The sequence below is a fragment of the Rhinichthys klamathensis genome, unplaced genomic scaffold (genome assembly GCF_029890125.1).
Source record: "Rhinichthys klamathensis goyatoka isolate OS25496 unplaced genomic scaffold, OSU_Roscu_1.1 h1tg000124l_1, whole genome shotgun sequence".
Lineage (NCBI taxonomy): Eukaryota > Metazoa > Chordata > Actinopteri > Cypriniformes > Leuciscidae > Rhinichthys > Rhinichthys klamathensis.
In genome coordinates, this window is record NW_026606661.1 from 62,283 (window position 1) to 86,555 (window position 24,273).

The window sequence follows — 24,273 nt, forward strand, 5'->3', positions numbered from 1 at the left end:
ACTCAGTCACCACCTTATGGACTGTTTAAGCAATGCTTTTTTAACAGCTTATCAACTGACTGTAGTCAGCCATTCTGTTCTAAAGACTTGTAACTTGAATATGCATACTCCTCGTGTAAAAGCTTTTGATTTCAGAATTAGCTTTGTTACAAATACTCTTTGTAAATAATTTAGCCTCTTGCTTTAGCCTATATGTAGCCTAGGCATGACAGGCTAGAAAGTCAGAAACTGACAAGCATTTGTCTTAGATTTAAAACTGTAATTTTGATTGTTTAGGCTACTCTCTAAATTTGTATTTATATTAATTTATGATCTTGCCATGTGTTCTCCTGGTCTTGTGTGGACTGTTCTGCGCCATGTTTTGTAGTCCTTTGTAGTTTTTCTTGTTTAGTTCTTTGATTGTTCCCAGGTGTGTCTTGTTTGGTAATTACCCCTTGCGTTTTTAAAACCCAGTGTTTTTTTATGTTCCTTGTTGCGTCTTGTCCTACATTGATGTTATGTTTGGTGCACTCATTTTGTTCCCTGGTTCTCTGTTCTGGATTTGTTATGTTTATTTTATTACTAAACTCACAGCATTTGGATCCAGCTCTTCTTTGTTTCTGAGTTGAGAGAGAGAGAGAGAGAGAGAGAGAGAGAGAGAGAGAGAGAGAGAGAGAGAGAGAGAGAGAGAGAGAGAGAGAGAGAGAGAGAGAGAGAGAGAGAGAGAGAGAGAGAGAGAGAGAGAGAGAGAGAGAATAATAATACTTATATATATAATTATTCTTATTAATTATCATGACAAACTGTAGGTTGTATTAATAAATAGATACCCATAAAGCAAATTGAGTATACCAGATCCATTCTTACATTTATAAAGACAGATCAAGTTGAATCGTTAAAATGCCCCACCTGTCATTTAGCAAACACATCTACAATGATGACCTTCGTCATCAGTAGATGAACATGAAGACAGCACACACACCCTTAATCTCTGAAAATGGCTGGACAATAAACCATACACCTATCATGATTCATGTCAAAAGATTTCCCATATTCACTTGGTGAAGTATGATCTTATACACATCATCTTATACCCATGTATAGACTAATTCCAGAATATAATGAAGAAGCCATAGCAAACACTTATCAAATATAAGAGTGTCTGTCAATAAATCATAAGTGAGAAGAAAACTAGAAAATTATGTGGATGGTTTTGTTTTGTTTGACATTCCATTTAATGATGAATCATTTGCTGAGAAGTCATGAATTGTTGCTAAATATTTATTGCTAAACTTCTGCATTTTAGACTTCTTAACCTCGAAACAATGATTTGGGGCAATATCCTACTTGTGGAATAGCTTAGGCAACATTTGGCCAAACATAGCCTAGCCTGCCATATCGGCTGCGTCCGAAATCGCGTACTTCCGTGCCATTTTAATATTCCTATCGTGTCACCAAAAGTATTACTATTCGACGTAAAGGCGGCAAAAGGAAAATAAATGTGAGATAAACACCGTTTCGACAACAGAAAAATCCTTTAAAAAGCTGACAACTCAAAGGTCGTTGCATAATTCGCAAACTGATGAAATCGTGTTTATGATCAGTTTAATAGGTATTGAATGCTTTATCGCTAATCATCGTGACGAACAGTCATGTTGTTTCTGAAACTTTCGTGACAGACAGATGTCATATTCAGACATTTACACGCCCACCGCTTCGACAGTTGTGACTTGCGTAATGAGATGTGACGTATGTTAGTGTTGGTTTCAGTTGAGTATTTAACTTCTGGAAAGCAGTGCAGTAGATCAGGCACACTCGTCATCATGATGTGGACTGCGCTTCTCCTGCTGGGACTCGTTGTTCTGTTTTTGTACGCGAGACGCACAAGGTGAGACAGACAGCTCTCGAGTCTGAAGAACGATACTTTCATAGAGAATTAAACTTTTTTTTTACAAAAAAATACACATCTCAAACAATTACGAATTAAACATGTTTTTGCAGACGAGGAAATGAACCTCCTCTTGATAAAGGAATGATTCCTTGGCTTGGTCACGCGCTTGAGTTTGGAAAAGATGCTGCTAAATTCCTGACTCGGATGAAACAGAAGCACGGAGACATTTTTACAGTGAGTTCATATTAGGTCATATCTTCGTACAGTAAAATAACAGCAGCATTCATTCAGCAGTCTATCATAGGGGGCGTTTGTTCTGTTAATGTAGCTGAATAACAGGGAATACAGGTTAGCATTTTACTCAGTTTTAATCGCGTTTAGCATTTTTGAAGTTCATTTCAAATCAACTGATCAAAGTTCAAATTAGAAAAATGCTGTTTTTAATAGTTTTAGATGAAGTAAAGCATGTTAGATTGCTTTAAATTTCCAATCAACTACCTTAAATACAGTTTACATGGTTATGGACACAGGGTCTTTCTTGCTGACTTTGACATACTTAGTTGCGACACTATATTTAAAAATGCTACCCGAAAAACTAAGATTTACAATGACACCTTCTTATAATCCTAACATTACACTTTACAAATGCAATGTGTCATATGTGGCTAATGAAATCATACAGGTTTGCAGAATCTTAATTCTGAAATCCAAGGTTCAAATAACTAGACATTTTGTTGCAAATATAGGCTAAAAAATATATTTGTGAGCAATTAGTGATATATATATATATATATGCAATATATAAGCAATTGTGATAATTCGCCTTATTACAAAATGTTACTTTTTAAAAAAAAAATGTATTTTACGCATAAACTATCCTTAGATGGCTGTTTTCTTAATAAATCTTTATCTAGATTTTACATAGGCTACATGTATTAGGGTGGTTTTAAGATAACAATCTTGTTCTATTTCATGACATTTCATGTGTTATCTTACTTCCATATTTAGCACTAACCACTGATCTAATTGTGAACTAGGTGCGTGCAGCAGGAAAATACATCACTGTTCTGCTGGACTCGAACTGCTATGATGAAGTCCTGGCAGATTTGAACACGCTTGACCAGACTGCCTATGCTCATATCCTAATGAAGAGAATCTTCAGCCTAAATCTGCCCAATCACAACCCTGAATCTGAGAAGGAAAGAGCAAAGATGTAGGTTTCTGATAAATCGCTCTTTCTGAACTAATGTCAACCTGGGGATTTTTTTTTTAATACAAAGTTCTGTCATGAAACTCTAGAATGGTGCAGGGCAGGCATCGTTTTCAATAGGGCACAGCTGATTGGTTCCTGCTGTATCAGTAGCCAATGAGCTTGCTGCTAAACTTTCAAATACTTGGCCTGTGTCTGCTGTAGCAGTTTGCAGCGCACTTTTAAAAACCCTCCACCTGTATAGATCTGCTACGGGTAATTCATGTATGTATTGGCAGTAGCAAGTCCTGTACTTACCCTGAGGTAGCAGTAGCAATAACAGCAGCAGCAGCATAACAGATCTACTCTCCCAAGACCAAACATATTAACATTGTCATATCCATTACCATGCCAAACATACAGAGAGTTGTCATGACAGAAATATTTTTAAATTGTTTTAAATGCTAAATAGATTTTTTGATAACATTAAAAATATTAAAGCTGTCATATACATATACAGTATGTGTTTCTGTGTGTTTGACTAGGCATTTTCAGGGGACCGCTTTGACCCAACTCTGCAGCTCAATGCAGAACAACCTCCTCCTGCTCATGGACTCTTTAGAAATGGACCTTAAGATATCTGAGTGGAAAAAAGATGGACTCTTTAATTTTTGCTACAGCTTGCTCTTCAAGTATGTATGACATCCTCTAAAATCAACATATTAGAAACCCCTTAAGACTATAAGGGGCTGTTCACACAAAAGACGTTTTTCCATTCCTCTATGCAACTTTTCCAATGTTTTATCATGTAAACACGAACTAGACTGACGTCTTTAACCATTACAGTCGCGTCTTGTGCATCACACAGTGTTCTAAAAACATCATTGTGTCATTGTGAGAAACTGCTTCACCTGCACACTGATTGGCTAAATACTTGATTGGGCAATCATTCTGTACCCATCAGCTAGCAGAACTGTCCCACCCAAAAGCTGGCACAATAATTATCACTTGCTATTGTACAGATAAGACTGTCATGCCTCCACAAGGTGCAGTTTAATTATTTCATATATGCCTTTAGGTCATGCAGTAAAACGTGGCATTTTGTGACAATGGTGACCAATCAAATGCTTAAATGTTGTTTTAACAGTCTCGAAAAAACGGGTTTAGTGCAAAAGGCCCACTTAATCGGCTTTCTAGTTTTTATTTTTATGCTGCATATCCTCATACCTCTCATTTCCTGTCTTTTTTTTTCTCTGCAGGACTGGGTATCTCACTGTGTTCGGAGTAGAGAATAACAATAGTGCAGCACTAACAGAAGTTTACGAGGAGTTTCGCCGGTTTGACAAGCTTTTGCCTAAACTGGCTCGAACTACTGTAAACAAAGGTAATGCAGGTTTCATTTGAAAGAAATTGGTAAGAAAAACAGATGTTCATTCTTACATTATTTTTTCTTTGTAAATTAATTTTTCATTAGATGATAATTACATAACTAACCTGTGTTTTGTATGCATTCATTAGCGGAGAAACAAATCGCAAACTCAGCACGAGAAAAACTGTGGAAATGCCTGACTTCACAATGTTTAGATAGAAAACCAAAAGAACAGTCATGGTTGGGAAAATATGTAGAGCAACTTCAGGATGAAGGCCTTGATTCTGAGACTCAGAGGAGAGCAATGCTGCTTCAGCTATGGGTCACACAGGTGAGTTTCTCCCTGTCTGTATCACTTAGTTGTCCTTTCACAACACATACTGGCATATAAATCCAAATGCATTGCGCAAAATAGTTACAAGAACACATTCTGTAATAGTAAACATACACTATCATTCAAAAGTTACGATGTTTATGAAAGAAGTCTCTTATGCTTACCAAGCCTGCATTTATTTGATAAAAAATACAGCAAAAACAGTATTATTTTGAAATATTTTTACAATTTAAAATAACGGTTCTATTTTAATATATTTCAAAATGTAGTTTATTCCTGTGATGCAAAGCTGAATTTTTAGCATCATTACTCAAGTCTTCAGTGTCACATGATCCTTTATAAATAATTTGAATATGCTGATTTTGTGCTTAAGAAACATGTATTATTATTATCAATGTTGTAAACATTTGAGCTCCCTAATATTTTTCTGGAAACCATGATACTTTTTTTCAGGATTCTTTGATGAATAGAAAGTTCAAAAGAACAGCATTTCTTTGAAATAATTATTTTTTATGACAACGTAATAAGTCTATACTGTTAATTTCAATCAATTTAATGCATGCTTATTGGATTAAAGTTTTAATTTCTTAAAATAAAAATCTTACTGACCCAAACTTTAGAATAGTATACCTCAATTCCCTGTTCTTTTCCATAACAATAAACCCCATATGGTTTCAGAAGACTTCAAATATAGATACTTTTATGGTGTCTATTTTTGAGTTTGGCAGTTCAAATGACTATTCACTTTCCTTGTATGGAAGATCTCCTTTTGTATTTTACTTAGAAAACACAAAAAATAAATACAGGGTTGGAATAACATGAACTATTGGGTAAAGTAGAAGTTCATCGTCATGAACATTATGGTGAACTATTCCTTTTAGAATTATTTTCGAATGATATCATTCATAACTACATAGTGGTGATATACTAACACCTTGAAGTTGCCATAGGGATAGGCGGTTTTGGACTCGTTGTGATCTTACCGCATACAAAAGAGGCTGTTACCTGTGGAATGCACAAGTGTTTGATTTCACTCGAGTTCCTGACATTTCCAGAGTACATGAACACAAAATTTGACAAGCTGCCCAAAGCACACCTAAACGCTACATCCTGAGGCCAAACAGCATTTGCTGAATGATTCTATTGTAACTGAAGGGAATTACGCAAAGGAGGTGTTCATGCTTCCCTTTTGTTTGACAGAATTATTACGTGCATATTAGAGAAATTTTATTCAAGCTTGACAGTATAAAATATCTAAATCAACACCTTGAGGCACAATTAAATGATTAGTTCACCCAACAATTAAAAAATTATGCCGTCATCTACTCGCACTCATATTGTTCCAAGTATATATAACATTCTATGGAACACAAAGACAGAGACATTTTCACAGTGCTCTTTCCATACACTGAAAACATACAGTATGCTGTCAAGCTCTAAAAGGGACATAAAACATAAAGGGTGTTAGATGGGTTTAGAATGACAACCTATTCCTTTTTAAATTTGAGCATGGATTTACATTGTATAAGCCATCATGCAGCAGTACTCCAATATATCCACATGAGAGCAGTATAACAAAAGAGAAATAGCTTCACTGCATACTTTGTGGTGCTTGCTAATAATACCATTGCTCATATTTAGGGTTAGGGATTAGGGTTCGGTAAACTCCTAGCCATACATATTAAGATTTGGCACACAACCCATCCCCTATAGTTTGTGTTTTGCACATGAATGCTACTGCAAATACATAATGTGGCTTGTTAAGAGAAGTGTGCTATTACATTTCTAAGCAATCAGGCCTAAATTTTCCCCACTGATGGAAGAAAGAGACAAATCTATCAAATAGAATATAAAAGACTTAAAGCCCTTTCACACCAAGAACAATAATTATAAAGATACCTATAACAATAACTATATTAGCATCAACGAACAATATTGTTGTTTATTATAAGCACGTGCTGCTTTAAATGCTTGAGCTCTTTTAAGCAGGATTGATTCTGATTGGCTGTCAATGTTTTTGTCGTTCATTAGCTGGAAAAATATTGTTGTGAAAGTGATTCCAACAATAATGTTTCTCTGTGCCGTTATCATTATATAGTTGTGGTGTTGCAACCACCTAACAATGCCCTAGCAAATGCACTAGGGCAGTAAAGACTTTTACTGTATTACTAAAAAAAATGTAATGCTAATAAATGTCAAATACATTTTCTATTCATCAAACAATCCTGAAAACAACTATAACGGTTTCCACAAAAAAAAATTAAGCGGCGTAACTGTTTTTAACATTCATAATAGAAAGAAATGTTTCTTGAGCACCAAATTAGCATTACAAATGATTTCTGAAGGATCATGTGACACCCAAGACTGCTTTGCCATCGCAGGAATAAATTATAATTTAAAATATAGTCAAATAGAATTACAGTTATTTCAAATTGTAATACTATTTCACTATATTACTGTATTTTTGATCAAATAAATCAATGCAGCTTTGGTGAGCATAAGAGACTTCTTTCAAAAACAGTTCAAAATCTTACTGACCCCAAACTTTTGAATGTAGTTCAAAAGTAATGGTAATCACATGGTAATGTCCTCACACAGAAAGCTTTGTGTCAGGTTTATTGACAGACAGGTTCGCCTAACAGTCTGTTTCAGAGTCTTCATCCCTCATTGACCTTGACTGTCAGTGCGGAGTCTCTCTGACCCCACAGCAATTGTTGTATGACAGGTTTAACTGCATTGCTCTGCACACACTGACAGCAGTATTGATATAAAACCGCTTATGGAGAAGCAATATGGTGTAGGTTAGACCCTGCTGTATATTTATATAAAAATGTCATACATCTTGTGACACGTCAGTGTGGCAGGTGACTCTCTCTTGGTTTTCAGGCTATTAAATAAGTTTACTTTAGATCAAGTAAAGCCAGACATTTCATGTAAAAAAATATTCAGTGTCAGAAGAACCTTTTTAGTGGTTGGTTTGAAAGTAATTTAAGGTATGTTTATGTCCTCAGGGGAACGCAGGTCCCGCTGCATTCTGGGTACTGGGCTACTTACTCACCCACCCTGAAGCGCTAAGGGCTGTGAGAAAGGAAATCCAAGGTGGAAAACACCTCCGTCCAGAAGAGACACAGAAAAACACTCCAGTGTTTGGTAGGTCACATCAGTGAGATAGCTTATCATCCTATAATACATATAGAAAATCTTATGTAAATGCACATCTATTTCTGCCTTTGAATCCTGGATTAAAATTTGTGTGTGTGTGTATATATATATTAGTGGTGTCACTATCTAACATAAAAGTTTGTAAATATATGTGTATTTTACAGCACTGCTATATGCAGTATATATATATATTAGGGGTGTCAGTAACATAAAAGTTTGTAAATATATAATAATGTGGATTTTACAGCACTATATTTGTATTTAATTATATTTTTATTTTATATTTTACAGCTTAATATTTATGTGTGTGTGTGTGTGTGTGTTTGTTTGTTCATGCGCTTATATATATATATATTGCAAGATGGGAATTACAAAGTCAATTCCATTTCAAATTAAAATAAATTTTTTTCTTTAATGTCACTTGTTTTTACAGATAGTGTTCTTAGAGAGACTCTGCGTCTAACTGCAGCTGCTCTAATCACTAGAGAAGTGATACAAGATAAGAAGATTCGTTTAAGCAATGGCCAAGAATACCATCTCCGACGGGGCGATCGCCTGTGCGTTTTCCCCCTCATCAGCCCTCAAATGGACCCGCAGATCCACCAACAGCCAGAGGTACACTCTCAGATTCCACTTCCTGAACTCAACCAGGCAGAAAGATGAGATTCACTTGGGGGAGAAATCATTTATTACCTGTAGAACATCTGTGCGAGATTTGAGATAAATTTGAAACGTGTATTGATTTTCACTTGATCAAAAATAGGTGCATTTCAAATAGACTCAAGTGCTTACACTGCTTTATTTTACAGCCAAACATTTTCATAGACTCACATAAAGGTACCACACCACATCTAGAATATAATAGAGACTTGGTGGTTGGCTCTTTTCAAATGTTTGACCCAGAGCAAGCCAGAGTACCCCAGCAACCAAATAGCAATGCCATAGAAATCAACTACAACACTCTAACAACTACATAGGAACATGTTAGAAACAACTCAAACACCTTAACAATCACACAGCAACACCATGGCATCGTGTTGGTGACTTTTTCATGGGCAAGTACCAATCAGAAAATGAAAAATAAAAAAACTGTTATAAAATGGAAGGAATATACAGTATGTGAATTTAATTTAACACCTTAAGAACTCACCAACAGGATGTGGTTGATAAGTACCAATTAGAAAATGGGGGGGGAAATAATTTTTTTTTATATATATATATATATTCAATTTAATAACATTGCAATTATATAGCAAAAAAATATATATTTCATTTAAAATTAAAATATAATTCAAAATTATAAAAAGTATATATATTTAATTTAATCTTATTCTGTACTTTCTTTAGGATCAAGATGTCAAGTTCACGTTTCTAAAATGTTAACTTATTTTTTAGATGTAACTGACTGTTTTAAATGTTTTTGATGTTTAGTGTTGCTATGCAATGCTAAGAGTTTTTTTTTTTTGGGCAGATAAGGTATTGTGTATTGCAGCCTTTCTCAAAGTGGGTGTCGCGGCACACTGGGGTGCCCCCTGACTGTGTCAGGGGTGCCGCCAAAAAATGACGTAGGCTAAAAAAATTAAATAAAATAAAAATCTGACATTTCATATATAAATATATTTAAATAAATACATTCTTCTTCTTTTTAAACGTATGAACGTATTAATAAAATTGTAAATTCATTTTAGATAAATATATACGGAAATATATACGGAAAAAAAACGGTGTTGCCTACACCGTGTTATCCTCTTTTTAAAATTTGCACCCTGTTGACTTAAACGGGTGCAACACGGTGAATCTGACTGCAGTAAATGTGAAAGATATGAATAAAAATGATGTTTATTCAGCCAGCTGCTCACATACCCGTATTTTCTTCCTGTTTTCGGTCGAAGTAGGCGATTGTCGAGTGCGCGCGCGCGATCATTGGTAACTAAGCAACAGTGGAGACTCAGACTGTCAGCTGTCAGCCGATGACGGTGCTGTGTGGTGTTCTGAGAATATATCAGCTCAAATGGAGAGTTCATCCGGATCAGATGTTGAACACACGGAGGAGGTTTGATCGCGCGCGCGCGCACGCGAACTCGACAATCGACTACTGTGGACTTCGACCGAAAACAGGATAAAGAGAATATTCCCTGCCTTCGTGAAAGCTCGGATCACAGTTAAGACTGATATATCAGCCCAGGCATCCACGATCCATTGGCAGATAGTGGCGTAAGTCGCCCGGCGCTGTCTCCCCGTCTTGGTGAACGTGTGTTCACCATCCATGTAGTAGGCGCTCCGAATTATAAGGCGCACTGTCGTTTTTTGAGAAAATTAAAGGCTTTTAAGTGCGCCTTATAGTGCGGAAAATACGGTATATAAAATTAACCATAAAAATCCGTCTCACAAGACCGAAGCAAGACACACACACAACTTGACGCAAGTGACGCAGCGGCAACCCATAGCAACGCGTTATAGCAACAACACCTCAGACTGACAGAAACGTAAAAATAAACGTGAATTTAGGCCACTTTAGTTTTGTACACATTGTCATGTTAATTATAAGCAAATAATTGTTTTTATTGACCACAATATACCAAAAGGTGCTATAAAATTGTTATTATTATTGTTATTTACAGTTCGTATTATGCTCTGTTCATTACTGTTCTGTCTAAATAAACAGGACATTTGCATTTACATTTGGGTTATGCAGTGTTTTTAAATTATATTTTACACTAGGGTGCCTTGAGATTTTATGCACTTTTGAAAGGTGCCCTGACTGAAAAAAGTTTGAGAAAGGCTGGTGTATTGCTTTATTAACACGCCTCACTTATTGACATAACCTAAACCTATTTATCTTTATTGACGTCCACTATTATGATCAAGCTTGGATTACATTCTGCACAGGTCAAAGGGCTAATCTAGTAAAATATCTGGGATTAGCCATTCAAGTGCTGTCATTGGCACAAAGACAAATAGGGGGAAGGGGGCCACAGTTAATAGACACTGCTGCTGCTCCTACTATCTGTGAGAAACAGACGCACACACCACTTTGTAGGCCAAAATGCTGACGTTGCACACCGTAGTGCTGTGTGTTGGCACTGTGAACTACAGATCTGATCCAATCTTATATGTCAACCCTACTGATTAATAGTAAATTGATTAACAGCACAGCAAGATGCTGTTCTTGCAAGCAAACATTGGACACGTCTCACAAACATATCACATAAGCACAGTTTCTTGCTTTACAGTGTTTCATCAAGACAATCTTAATGTTGTTGTTGGCAGGTGCTACTAATACCATTATGATGTATTAATTTTACACTCAAAGACACAATAATCAAAATTTTAACTCTGCCTGTCTTCTCGTAATGCAACAGATGTTCCAGTTTGACCGCTTCCTTAATGCAGATGGGACAGAGAGGAAGGACTTCTTTAAGGAAGGGGTGAGGGTGAAATATCCCTCTGTGCCCTGGGGGACACAAGACAACCTGTGTCCAGGACGGTATTTTGCAGTTAGTGCAATTAAAGAGTGAGTATAATAGCATTCAACACATCAACACTTAAAGAGGACCCACTATGCTGTTTTCTTTAGTGTGTAATGTTGCTGTTTGAGCATTAAAAAAGGTCTGGAAAGTTACAAAGCACAAAGTCACTACAAGGGAAGTTATTCTCTCGATTGTAGTCTTGAATTTTCTTCAGTACACGTCACAATATTCCTTATTTAAATAAATCTGAAGCCTGGTTGAGTTGCCTTAGTAGCGTGTTGAAATTCGTGGAGATGGTAAGGTGCATTTCCGAAACATGCTCGATGAGTTTGACCAATCACAACACAATGGTCCAGCCAACCAATCAAAGTACAGTAATATTTTTGAAGGAGGGGCTTCATAGAGACAGGAACTAAACAGAGTGTTACTGACAGAAGGGGACGAGAGGTACTGCAACAATGTAAAATATGTGAAAAATAATGTGTTTTTTGAACATTCAAGCCTGAAAAACTATTAATTATGGCATAATAGGTCCTCTGTATATGCCTCATAGCATAATACATCCTCAGTGCAGTCACATTTACTGTTGCTGCGCAAAATTTTCCAATCATTTCAATAGGAATCCACACGATTGGGAGTATCGTATGAGGGCGAACAAGTTTGCTTGTGTTCAAGTTGGTTACTTAGATTCATCGCGTTGACCAACAGAATGCTGCTTAATTTGAAAGTGCCTTATGTATTAACAGTGCTTCATACATTACTAGACTATTGACAATAATCAATGGGTCTTTTTTGTTCGCAAAATTATTACCAAAATTTGACTAATCTGACCACACCTTTAGTCCTTGTTTTATCAACACCTGCTCTAAGTACATGTACATCCATAAGATTTTGCCAATTAAATGCTTCTGTCTGTTAGCAACTTATAATGACATTTGGAATTATTTTCTAATTTTTCCAATCCCTTTAGGCTTGTGTTCACAATCTTGGCTCGGTTTGATCTGGAGCTATGTAACAAGAATGCAACGCTGCCATTGGTAGACCCCAGCCGATATGGCTTTGGCATTCTTCAACCAGCGGGAGATCTAGAGATCCGCTACAGAATCAGATCTTGACCGTGCTAATATGCCAAATCTTATTAAAACTGTACAGATAACAATGTTCTTTTTTACAACAATGTTTTAGCAATGTTTTAAATACTTTTTGAAATAATAAATATTGTATTTTTTTAAACTCTGGTTTAGTCATTCATGATGTCATTTGGATTTACATATCACTTTTCTAATGCAATTTTAATTTTGATAACCTGCTTTAAATCACCTCGCAGATGTTGTATTATATTTTTCTGCAATTTTTTGTTCGTCAGGGTCAAACTGATGCCAAACCGAAGTAAATGTGCTACTACAGTGAATAATGGTCAGATTTTGGAAAAATGCATGTCTACTTTGTTATACAACAAAGTTAAAGCTTCGATCTGTCTAGTCTTTTGACTAGGTCAAAGGAACATAGGTTACCCCAGGGTAAAATCCACTTTTTATTTTTCTCTAATGGGAAATTGATCCATTATGTGCAATAACCAAAAAATCTAGTTTAATATATGTTCTAAAATATAATATAATTTTGTTTGCAGATTTAGGTTTCTAGTGGGAAAACCCTGTAATGATCACATTTATTTTGAGACAAAAGACTTGCTTCTCATGTTCTTGCAATCTTTTAAAGTAAATGTAACAAATCATGCTTGCACCTATCTACACTACATCACTATAATTTAAAGACAGAAAAGTCAATCTCAACAGATTATCAAGGTTAATATTTACCCTCAAAATAATTAGGATAGATAATTTGCTCTATTTGCTGAAATTCAATATAAGGTCTTCTTGAATCGAATGATTGGAGACCCAAGAGCATCTTAGTACCGTTGCTGTGCTTCATCTTGGTAAAATATTAAATCAAACTCGCATATTCAGGGAGCTGCAGCTATGGCTGAACTGACTCATAGGTTGCTTGAGCACTGCCCCAAAAAGCTGATGTGTTTCCGAACGCATATGACTAGTTAGTGGCTAGTTTTCGGTATTGCCCTATCTCCAGGCGCCATTTTCACGCAGGTTCCTCTTAACCACACACAAGGAGCTGCTCCAAGAGCCTATTGGTGTCGGGCGGCAAGGGTTAAGCGCGATCGTCTCTCTGCCATTGGGCGACGAGACTACGGCGAGCCAGACATCTGCAAGGAAAGCAGCTGTCGCCTTCACGCAAGAGATGTTAGACATCAGTGAACGAAAACAGTGTGGATTCACCCCAAGACTTGTTGATCTTTTTCCACGAGCGGCGCGATATGTGTATGTCTGGAGAAGATGATCGAGCTGCTGTGTACTGGCTTATTTAAACTGGCGTCCCTGCGTTTTCGCCCATTTAAATGCTTAATTTCTCACCGCTGTCAGCAATAAGTCTTCACAAATTAAGGTGGGTTTTCTTTCAACCGATATTTATCAGTCTACCCTGTTTTTATATTTACCGTATGCTTAAATAAGTATTAGCCTATTGATCACATTGGAAATTTCTGCCGAAAACCTAATGGGAAAAGTGTGACATGATGTGTAGATGAGCTATACGCTTTAAAAAAAAAATACTATTCAATTGCATTTTATGCAGTTGAACATGCCATACTAATAACTACAGCTGCAATTAGGTTATAATGCTGTTTTAACACGTCTGAAGATGCATTTTTTCTATTTATGATGCAGGATCAATACTGCTAGATGCCACTCCTACAACGTTTAAATTATATTTAATGTCTTTATGATAGCACATTGCCAAAATGTTTTGAATATGTCCTTTGTTGGTCCCGAATAACGTGCTTTGTGTATTTAGCGTCACTTTTTTCTTCAAGTGCACGAGATCAATGAAATCATATCATAAGCGCAGCTGCATTGACACATTGATGTGATGACTGCCTTATGCAACTAATAGCATTTTATCCAAGAAAAGACGTGCGATGCTCATTAAAATCCATTTTAATTAGCTTCGCAGTGTGTAAGGCTAAACCAAAACGTCTATCATGTCATCATGTTTTCCTCCTATTTTGCATGTTGTTGCTGCTGCTGCAGATGTAGGTTACGGTTGGGCTCCAGCCGACGTTACACTTAACTCTTTAGTTACAAGGTATGGAAATTAAATATAACCTTTAAGTCTTTTACTTCATAGTTTATGGAGTATTTTAATACTATACAGCAAAAGGAATATGGGGAGTTCTCACTCCCAGCGAGATGATGTTGATGATTAAATAGCCTGTTCCTTTCAAAAGTTTACAGGTGGATCACGTGCGTTCCAATATATTTGGATTAAAATGTTTGTTATCTTTCGTGAGTTTATAGAGACGAGAGGGCCTTTAACTTCGACAAAAACTGCCTTCAGGAAAGCAGCAGGCGATTCAGCACCACGTTGGTGGACAGCGACCTCGAAGGCTTTGGGATTCGTAAGGAATTGAATGATTGCGATTCATCTTAACGATTGCGATTCATCTTAACGATTCCGCTTCCTTAACGGTTCTGTTAACGACTCTCTTTCAGATTCATTTAGTAGCATAACGTTAATATTTAAAACTTCGAATTGCATTCACTGCCCTCGATAGCCTGTTGTCAAAATACTAGATCATTTCAGATGCCAAAACAGGGCATCAATTAATTGAACACAGTTCTTTAAAAAAAGTGGGCTTACACAGATATTTTAATGACTTTTCACACACTTTTTAAAGTAAATGCAGTTCACTAAACTATGCTCGAGCTGTAGGCTATGTTTGGATTCACACAAAAAAACTCTGACTAGCCACACTGTTTGTGCTCTCTTACTGAATCACTGAAAAGAATCGAATTGAGTCATTCGTTTAGGATTCGAACCATATTGGTCGCGCTATTTACCTTATTTTTCAACGCGGAAGTTAAGGTGTTTTCTGTGAATGTGCGAGACTTTAGTGAAATAAGAATAATATATCAAAGTGCAGTAAACTGTAAAACTGTTTGCGCTACAAACCAGCGTGTTTGTAATTAAGACAATATTAAATTAATATGGTGAGAAATACCAGTTTGCAATATCAAGTAGCATAGCAAGCTGTTTTTTAAAAATAAATGGAAGCGAATGACAACGGAAGCCAGACACATTAAAATTAGCATACAAATGGCCGCGCCCGCGCTTACCTGAAAAATAAGGTGGATATTATTATTAATTCGATGAAAATAACCGGCTCATAAAAGACGTTTATTGCAAGAATCAGATTACACTAGTCCTGCTACATGGTTTTGATTCACTAAAAAGAACCGACTCATAAGAGTCATTCGTTCAAGAATCGAACAACACGGATGGCGCGCGCAGATTCGATGCGCGTCCAGGAACCGTTAATCAAAAGTCATTCAAATTTAACTGATTTTTTTTCTGATTTTCAGTTCCTTAACCTGTTCAGCAGTCAGACTTTTAATTAAATATGCTCATGCTGGTAATTTGTTGGTAATTTATTTATTTAGAAGAACTGATAAAACTTCAGAAAACACACAACTCAGTTCTTGCTTCTCCTTTCTTCAACAGCCCGAATAGAATGAAACAGCTCGGAGAACCATTGGTACCGCCTGTCCCATGGCCAAAATCATAGGGTAGTCTACGCAACAACAAAAAAAACAACAACATGGATAAACCCTCCGCAGGAATGAGTAAAGTTGGCTCTCGCTCGACGGCCTCTCTGCCCCCGGAGCCTGCGGATATAATCCGGAGCATGTCGTGCTACCGGCGTGTCAAACTCAACGTAGGGGGTCTGCCGCACGAGGTCCTGTGGAGAACCCTGGACCGACTGCCGCGCACACGACTGGGCAAGTTACGAGACTGCAAAACCCACGAATCACTCATGGACATATGCGACGACTACAACTTGGACGACAACGAGTACTTTTTTGACCGGCACCCAGGGGCGTTCACGTCTATTCTGAACTTCTACCGCACTGGGAAGTTGCACATGATGGAGGAAATGTGTGCCCTGTCCTTCAGCCTGGAGCTAGACTACTGGGGGGTGGATGAGATCTACCTGGAGTCGTGTTGCCAGGCCCGGTACCACCAAAAGAAAGAGCAGATGAACGAGGAGCTCAAGCGGGAAGCGGATACTATGAAGGACCGGGAGGGCGAAGAATTTGATAATACGTGTTGTTCAGAGAAAAGGAAGAAACTCTGGGACCTACTAGAGAAACCGGGCTCATCTGTAGCAGCCAAGGTATGCATCACTACATACACTGACAGCATCTTACCCGACTGATAAACAGGCCAAGATTCAAACATAAACACACAACTATGGCAAGCCTATATTGGCCTATTCATTTCCATGCAGGATAGGAATTCTTGATATCAACAATAAAATTTTCACTAGTTAAAATGCTAATTCTTGATGTAGGGAATTATATTTCCCTAGTGACAATGGCAATTTTTGATTTCAGGAAATACATTTCTATAGTATCATCACTCTTTTCACTAAATGTCACCACAGCCTGCCATTCAAAATCAAGAATTGATTTCTTACTAGTTGGAATTCCAATTTCACATACCAGAAATACAATTCTTACTAGTTAAAACCTTGTTTGTTCTTGATATCAACAATTGAATTGCTACTAGTAAAAAAATTCATTTTTGATATTGATCATTTGATTGTCACTATGACAATGTTCATTTCTGATATCATGAATATGATTGTTACTGCAAAGCCATTTTAGATATCTGAAATTACTCTCCCAATTATTGATATTAGAAATAGATTTTCAGATATCAGAAAAAAAAAACAAATGTAAAAAAAAACTCCACATAAGCATTTAACAACACTCAATTAGCTTAAAAGGGAGATGTAAAAAGTGCAGTTCAAGCCTTTGGACTCTAACCAAATTGCTTCAGTCCTGTAATCAATCACAACAGAGTGGCACTCTCCTGCTTCTCACACAATTCAAAACTCAGTATTTCCATGTAAACATTCAGACTTCAGACCTTCTATGTGTCGATCATAGTTGCAGGTCTGACATCTCTATGATCTACATCATTTTTAGTTGACATCTTTGGTCTTGGATTAAGAACAGCATCTTGGTCGAATGATATTGTGAGAGATGCAATGCTTATTCTGTAAACTTGTATTCTCACTCTGTGTTGGCCATCTATTTAATGTGCTCTAATTCTATAATTGTGTACCTGTGTTTATATGTCACATGGGATTGGGAGGGACAGTTCAGCGTAAGACTGTCCTTCCTGTTACCAGGCAACAGAGAGATGACTCTATCACTTTGAAAGGAAGAACTATGTCACTAGAGGACAAAGTTAGTGCTTGAGTGGTTTATGGCTGAACTCGACCATTGTTTAGGCACATGTGCACACATGTTTTTGTATTCCGTTAAGAACTGAACAAAGAGTCAGGCTTCTTTTTTTTGGCTTTTTCCTCTTCCCCCTCCCTCTCTCTTTCTCCAGCCTCCTTTACTGCACCTCTGGCTAAATGTCAGGGAAATGTCACATTAATTATCCTCCATGAGACTTTGTGTCCCATTCTGTTTTCAGCCCCTCCTTCCTCCCCTTCATTCTCACTCGAACGGGCTCTGTCTACATCTGTCTCGAATCAGATTTCGCTGCATGGCCCTACCGCACAATGAGATTATGCCAGACCGCCGTCATATCATTGCAAATTACCGCCCGGTCATATTTCAAAGCTAGACTTCACCTTATCTGCATTTACTAGCCCTGCATTACCATTCTATTTAGTTGACTCTAAAAGTGTATTAACAATAAAAAGTGTGTGAATTAATTAATTAATTAATTCAATTGTACATGCAATTTATTATATGTTCAGTGCCATTTATTACCGGTATTGACTAACTACATTGTAAATCTGAGTTTTAAGCGCAGGTCCTCAGATTCGAGTACATGCGTAGATAACATGAAATGCATTTGGGGAATACTTTGGGTGTGATGTGTTAAAATATTTTAAACAACATGTTCTCTAATATTCAAATTCTCTAACAATTATTAAAATAATAATTAGTTAACTTATTATTCACACCACATGCTTATTTAAAATGAACTTCGGCATATACAGTATGAATATAATATATAATATAATATGAAAGATTTTTTCCACATTATTTAAATTACGCATAGCATTGTGTTGCATTTTAGGGTTAAAGGAAATGTCTGAGAAAATGTCCTGGCAGAAAAGGGCCAGTAGCTTTTCTGTTTTTCTATGAATCATTTCTTACAGTGATATACAGTATACACATGCATTCTAGATTTGAAATAGTAACTTGAAATTATATGATGGCAATCTAATACAGTATAATATTTTTTAGTATTGTGTGATAAGGCCATGCAGTGAAATCTGAGATATATTTACCTTATAAATTCATAAGGACTTTAACCTAACATCTTAAAAATGTATTGCTGTAAGTGTTGCACTTGGAGGAGACAGACAACCTGCTAGTATTAGAATACTTACCAAATGCAAAGAATGACAGATCACCCAAGATTAATCCCAATTAAAGGTGGTGCTGTGAGTTCAGACTATAAGTACGAACATGTCAAGACGGAGTAATTAGCAAATGTTCTTTTCAAAGAATCTCATTTATGATTTAGCGCATCACTTTTATTGAAGACCCACAGTTCCAGCCCAGCCCTGTGCCTGAGGATGTGGATGTTTCTTAATTCTCAGAGATGTCACAAAACACCAGTCTTATTTACTGTCTCTACTTGGTATAAAAGGAAGTAATCACTTACTGGATGTACAGTAGTTATTTACAGCCATTGTCCTTCTAGAAGCCCTTGCTGAGATAGTGGCAGTTACCTTCTGGCTTTTTAACGCCTTCTGCGATACCTGAGAGCTGATAAAGGACATTTCCACAGATCTAGTTCAAGTGTCATTGATTATTATCATGCCTTTGATTTATTAAAAAATTAAAACACCATATGGCATTTCAAAAACGAATGAAGGTGACCCTGTTTATTTTGAGAAAGACAACCTTTCTCCTTCACTAGTTAATACTACTGCATTTTTATTACTATTATGTTCAAGGGACATTAATTCTTATGAGGGATACAGATAATAGGCCATCCATTCTATCAATGCAACATTTATGAAGATATCTGACTAGTGCCTGTAAAGGTGTCTAATGTCAGGATGTCTAACCTAAAAATAGAAAACTACGGAAAGACTCCGCTTTTGTGACCAGGGCTGGAATCAATTATTTTGCAGTTCAGATGATAAAAGAGAAATGTATATCTCGGTGTATGAATTGATAGGATTGGATGAGGTTAAATGAATTTGAAATTGCTACTAATCATTTCTAAAGCTCCACCCTGTTCATTAATCCTATAGTCAACATAACAGAAAATGATTCATTTGTGTAATATTTGAAACTACATTGTTAATGAGTAAGAGTTTAATTTAATAATAGTTCCAAGTAGCAAAATTGATATTGCAGAAAAAAGGTATAAAAACTATAGCAGGTACAGTGTAACAGTTTGTAGCCGGCTGAAAGTGATAAATGGTAAGAAGTAGGCCTACAACACATTGTAAATATTACATACAGTGGCAAATATGCATTAAAATACTCTAAAGCTAAAATATTAGCTCCACTCAAAATGATATTTTAACGAAATATGATATTACCAGTAGTTAGAAAGCAGTAATAGGAGTTTATTGAGGCAAAAGTTAATAGTCAGTTAATGTTGAGAATTGGACCCTAAACTAAAGTGTGATCAAATAATTCTATAAATAAGAAGTTAGAGCTGCCGTCGGCAACATTTTTTTGATCATATTCAGTGAAATCGACACTATAATCCGACAGAACAACATAAATAAATTGGTTTTAGAAAAAAAACCAGAGCTTCTAACTCCACCTGGGGGCTGTTCCCAAGATTAGAGTATAAGCCAGGCTTATTTCGGTTAGTCAGGCTTATTTTTGGTAGATTCGGTTTCATAAATCAAACTTAAAAAAGTTCAAACTCAGTTACCCTGGCAACTTATGCTGGGAAACTAGCCTGGTCCAGGGCAGGCTAACTGTCAGGCTAAGCCTCAGTTGTTACACAGATCCTCAACACTGACCGACAAGAACACAATGATATTACCACTGACAGTCTCTAATACCATTATTGGACTTTATAAATACACAGTATACAGAAAATCAACTTAAATAAGGCTACAATATAGACACATATATGAGGCGTTTTAAAGTTGTCCATTTAGGACATGTCATTTTTGTAATAAAGACATTTTAATTAAGGAATGCCTTGGTTATCAGAGAATTCTTTCTCTACACTGTCTCTTATATATATATATATATATATATATATATATATATATATATATATATATATATATATATATATATATATATATATATATTTATGTACTTTATTATGTCTTTCAATTCAAACACATTTAACACAATTATACAAATGGACAGTTCCTTTAAAGACATCATATTTTCCCCCAATAAATACTCCCTTATTTTTCCTTCTACTTTTTTTTCTTTTGTGATAATACCAACACATACATATAAATAAAACAATAAATAAATATTAATAAAAATATAACATTCACATATATCAAACTCTTATAATGAATGACACATAATTCCTAATAGTTATTCAAGTAATGTTATTAAAATATCAAATATTCAATATTAAATAAGTAAATAAATAAAATAACAAATCACTAGAAATAAAAGGGAAGGTTACATAAAAATGTAGTTAATGTAGGCCAATATATATTCCTTTATTTTATGGAATATTCTTTGATTTTAGAGTTGCACATATCTTTTCAAAATGTATACATTTGTTCTTAATTTAATGTTATCCTTTCCATAATGTACTTTAGAAACTAAATCTAACCACTCATTTAAAACTGGGGATTCTTGCTTTCTCAAAAAAATTATTGCATTAAAAGTAGGGCTGTCAAATGATTAATCATGATTAATCACATCCAAAATAAAAGTTTTTTTTACATAATATATGTGGGTGCACTGTGTATAATTATTTTATATATATATAAATACACACACATGCTTGTATATATTTAAGAAATATTTTCATGTAGATAGATTTATATATAATTTATATTATATATAAATATAAATATTTTGTATATAAATAATATTTTTTTCTTAAATATACATGCATGTGTGTGTATTTATATATATACAAAATAATTATACACAGTGCACCCACATATATTATGTAAAAAAACTTTTATTTTGGATGTGATTAATCATGATTAATCATTTGACAGCCCTAATTAAAAGCTGTAATTCTCAGCATTCTAAATAAGTATATATCATCTTTATAAAGAAGCATAGGTCCTATACCCAAAACTATATTTAGTATCTTTATATATTTAGTTTCTTAAAAAAAAATCTTCCCTGAATGAGGCTACTTTTGTTCAATTTCTTTTTTTATTAGAAGTATAAAATATATGAGTGTAATGAGATAGAAGTACACTGCAACTTATCCAACATCCTAAAGAGAAATTATTATAATTAGAAGATATTTCTAGTGTTATAAAATATCCAAGCAAAATGTATATTTTAGTCAGAATTATTGCGCTCCTGTTTGGCGCGCATGCGCGCAGCATCGCTCGTTCGATATGAAGATTAGCAGCAAAATGGATACATTTGCACGACTTTCTAACATTTACAGATGGAGAATATAACTGCTAAATGTAATTTTTGCACTGAGGGGGGAAAAAACATGTCACAAACGCATAAAACAGCACAAAATATACGCTGTTTGATGGTGGATCGATTTGATCCACGATCGACCTCTAGGGCTGCTTCAGAAACGCGTGCACACGCAATTATCTAGACTAGATAAAAACCTGGATCAAATTAGTGAGATTGGGTGAACTTCAATTACCTTTTATGGAACACTTTAGCCCCAACTTATTTGTTAGGCTGATTCAAGTCCGGTTTTGGAGTTTAATCGCTGCTTTTCTAAGCTTCATTTATGGAACAGCCCCCAGAAGCGTGTTATTTGTTTTGCAAAAATCCACAGCGGGTAGACGCTAAGTCGAAGCGTAACCGTTGTTGTCACACCGATCAACACACTGTGATTAGTTAGTGAATGAATCAGCATTTTTGAAGGAATTGGTTGAATCAATGAGTCAATGATTCACTCATGAAGACAGTCATTTGTCGCCACCAACTGTTGTAACGATGTAACTTGCAGAAAGAGTCTACTCAACCTTATTTTCTTTCCAAAGCTGTATACATTTCTTGTTTCTGTTCTGTGGAACACAAAAGAAGATATTTTGAATCCGTACAGGTTTGGAATAACATTAAAGTGAGTAAATGATTTTCGGGTGAACTGTGGCTTATTAATATATTGACAAAACAGCAAACAATATTTATGTTTTGGAGCATTTATATAATTTTTTTAATATGATATGCTTTTTTGTATATTGGACAAATATTGGAGATATTGGTGAAAGTGATGATGTAATGATGCACTTAAATTGTATTTAATAACAAACAGTATACAATGTTATCAGAAAACCTAGCCTGTTTTAGGTTCTGTCAGCTTAACCCACTGGTTCAGTTCCAGACCTAAGTTGGCATTGTATTTTAAAACATTAATTTAGCTTCTGATTCTGCTTCTGAAACCATTCTGATTCTGCTGTTTTTCTTCATGACCCAAATCCAAATTACACTTCAATTCAGGAATGGACAGCGTTGCATTCTTGTAAAGAATCAGAAACAGAACAGAATTTACAGGATTTGTGCTACTTTTGAATAAGGGGTCAGGACCTTAGCAAAGGCTTGAAAAGCCAGCAGCTCTTAGGGTGTTTTTACCATCTTTTGTAATCCTTTCCTGGATGAGAGAATTTCAGCAGGTCAACCCGTCCTGGGAACATTCACATGTGCAAGTGTTCTACTTTTTTATTTTTTTATTTTTTTCAAATAGTTCTCAAAATACAAAAGACTTAGAAATGGTTTTAATCTCAACCTGGTCTTCTCAGATATAATGGCATGAAATACCACTTATAGAAATTTGCAACTAATACATTTACACAATTAAAAATATTCAATTATTAATTAGGTTATACTTTACTTTAAGGTGACGTAGTAACATTGTACTTACTCAAATAAGTAGAGTAATATTAATTAACTATACATGTACTTACTTAGAGTTACGGTTAGGGTTTGGTTTAGGGTTAGTTACTTGTAGTTATGCATAATTTACTGTCATTACTAAGTACACGTCATCTTAAAATAAAGTGTTACCATTAATTATAAATTTTTTGGACCAGGGTGGAAGAACAGAATGCATTACCTATCTTGAATTTTTTAAATAGCAATTTAGTAAATTCCTCTTCCTGTTATTTCCTGTAATATCCTGACTTCCTGAGAATGCGGATAATTTAATTCAAAGATATAGAATTGAAATATATTTTCCATGACTTCTCATTTACATTAGTGTCCATGTTGTACTTCAATAAGTGCAGAGTATGAGTTATTTACGAGATGTAACAAAATAATTTAGCAAAACAGCCTGTAATTATGCTTTGTTATTGTTATTGTTACAAAATAACAATGAATTATTTTGATACTCATTATTAGAAGGTGTCCTGCAGTTACGGTGCTGCACTCGGCAGCTGCTCCGCGGAGCTCGTCGTGGTGCGCAGGCCTTAACCTGTGGTTTGCTGCGGTTAGGATCTCCTAATTACCTGTGACACAGAAGTTGTGATGTGAACTTTTTATTGTGAATCATGTAATCAAGAATCACATCAGTGTGATATGAATCATCTAATGCTCTGTGAGCTTTGTATCTAAATGCTAGGAAGCCACGAGGCTTGTTATTGTGCAATCAGCCCTAATCGCCTTTCTA

At 35.6% G+C, this 24,273-nt stretch overlaps 2 protein-coding genes across 3 annotated transcripts in view; both read left to right on the plus strand.

Annotated features, from left to right (window-relative positions):
* The first annotated feature begins 1,767 nt into the window (after nucleotides 1–1,767).
* ptgis (prostaglandin I2 (prostacyclin) synthase) lies at nucleotides 1,768–12,627 on the plus strand. The gene is made up of 10 exons (XM_056256167.1): nucleotides 1,768–1,867; nucleotides 1,981–2,104; nucleotides 2,908–3,083; nucleotides 3,605–3,751; nucleotides 4,319–4,443; nucleotides 4,578–4,759; nucleotides 7,774–7,912; nucleotides 8,358–8,539; nucleotides 11,287–11,438; nucleotides 12,365–12,627. The coding sequence occupies exons 1-10, from the start codon at nucleotides 1,803–1,805 to the stop codon at nucleotides 12,507–12,509; spliced, it is 1,437 nt and encodes a 478-aa protein (XP_056112142.1). The 5' UTR covers nucleotides 1,768–1,802; the 3' UTR covers nucleotides 12,510–12,627.
* Nucleotides 12,628–13,383: 756 nt separating this feature from the next.
* Nucleotides 13,384–24,273, plus strand: part of kcnb1 (potassium voltage-gated channel, Shab-related subfamily, member 1) — a 52,248-nt gene continuing 41,358 nt past the window's right edge. Inside the window, exons 1-2 of one of the 2 annotated variants that reach the window (XM_056256168.1) lie at nucleotides 13,384–13,854; nucleotides 15,970–16,642. In XM_056256168.1, the coding sequence (XP_056112143.1) occupies nucleotides 16,067–16,642 (576 nt within the window). In that variant the 5' untranslated portion in view covers nucleotides 13,384–13,854; nucleotides 15,970–16,066. Of the gene's footprint in view, nucleotides 13,855–14,508; nucleotides 14,554–15,969; nucleotides 16,643–24,273 lie in introns of those variants that run through there. The other variant, XM_056256169.1, reaches the window with a different exon arrangement.

Coding starts and splice junctions, on each gene's coding strand:
- ptgis (XM_056256167.1), top strand. CDS start 1,803: ATGATGTGGACTGCGCTTCTCCTGCTGGGACTCGTTGTTCTGTTTTTG. Junction 3,752..4,318: donor TGCTACAGCTTGCTCTTCAA/GTATGTATGACA, acceptor TTTTCTCTGCAG/GACTGGGTATCTCACTGTGT. Junction 7,913..8,357: donor GAAAAACACTCCAGTGTTTG/GTAGGTCACATC, acceptor TTGTTTTTACAG/ATAGTGTTCTTAGAGAGACT.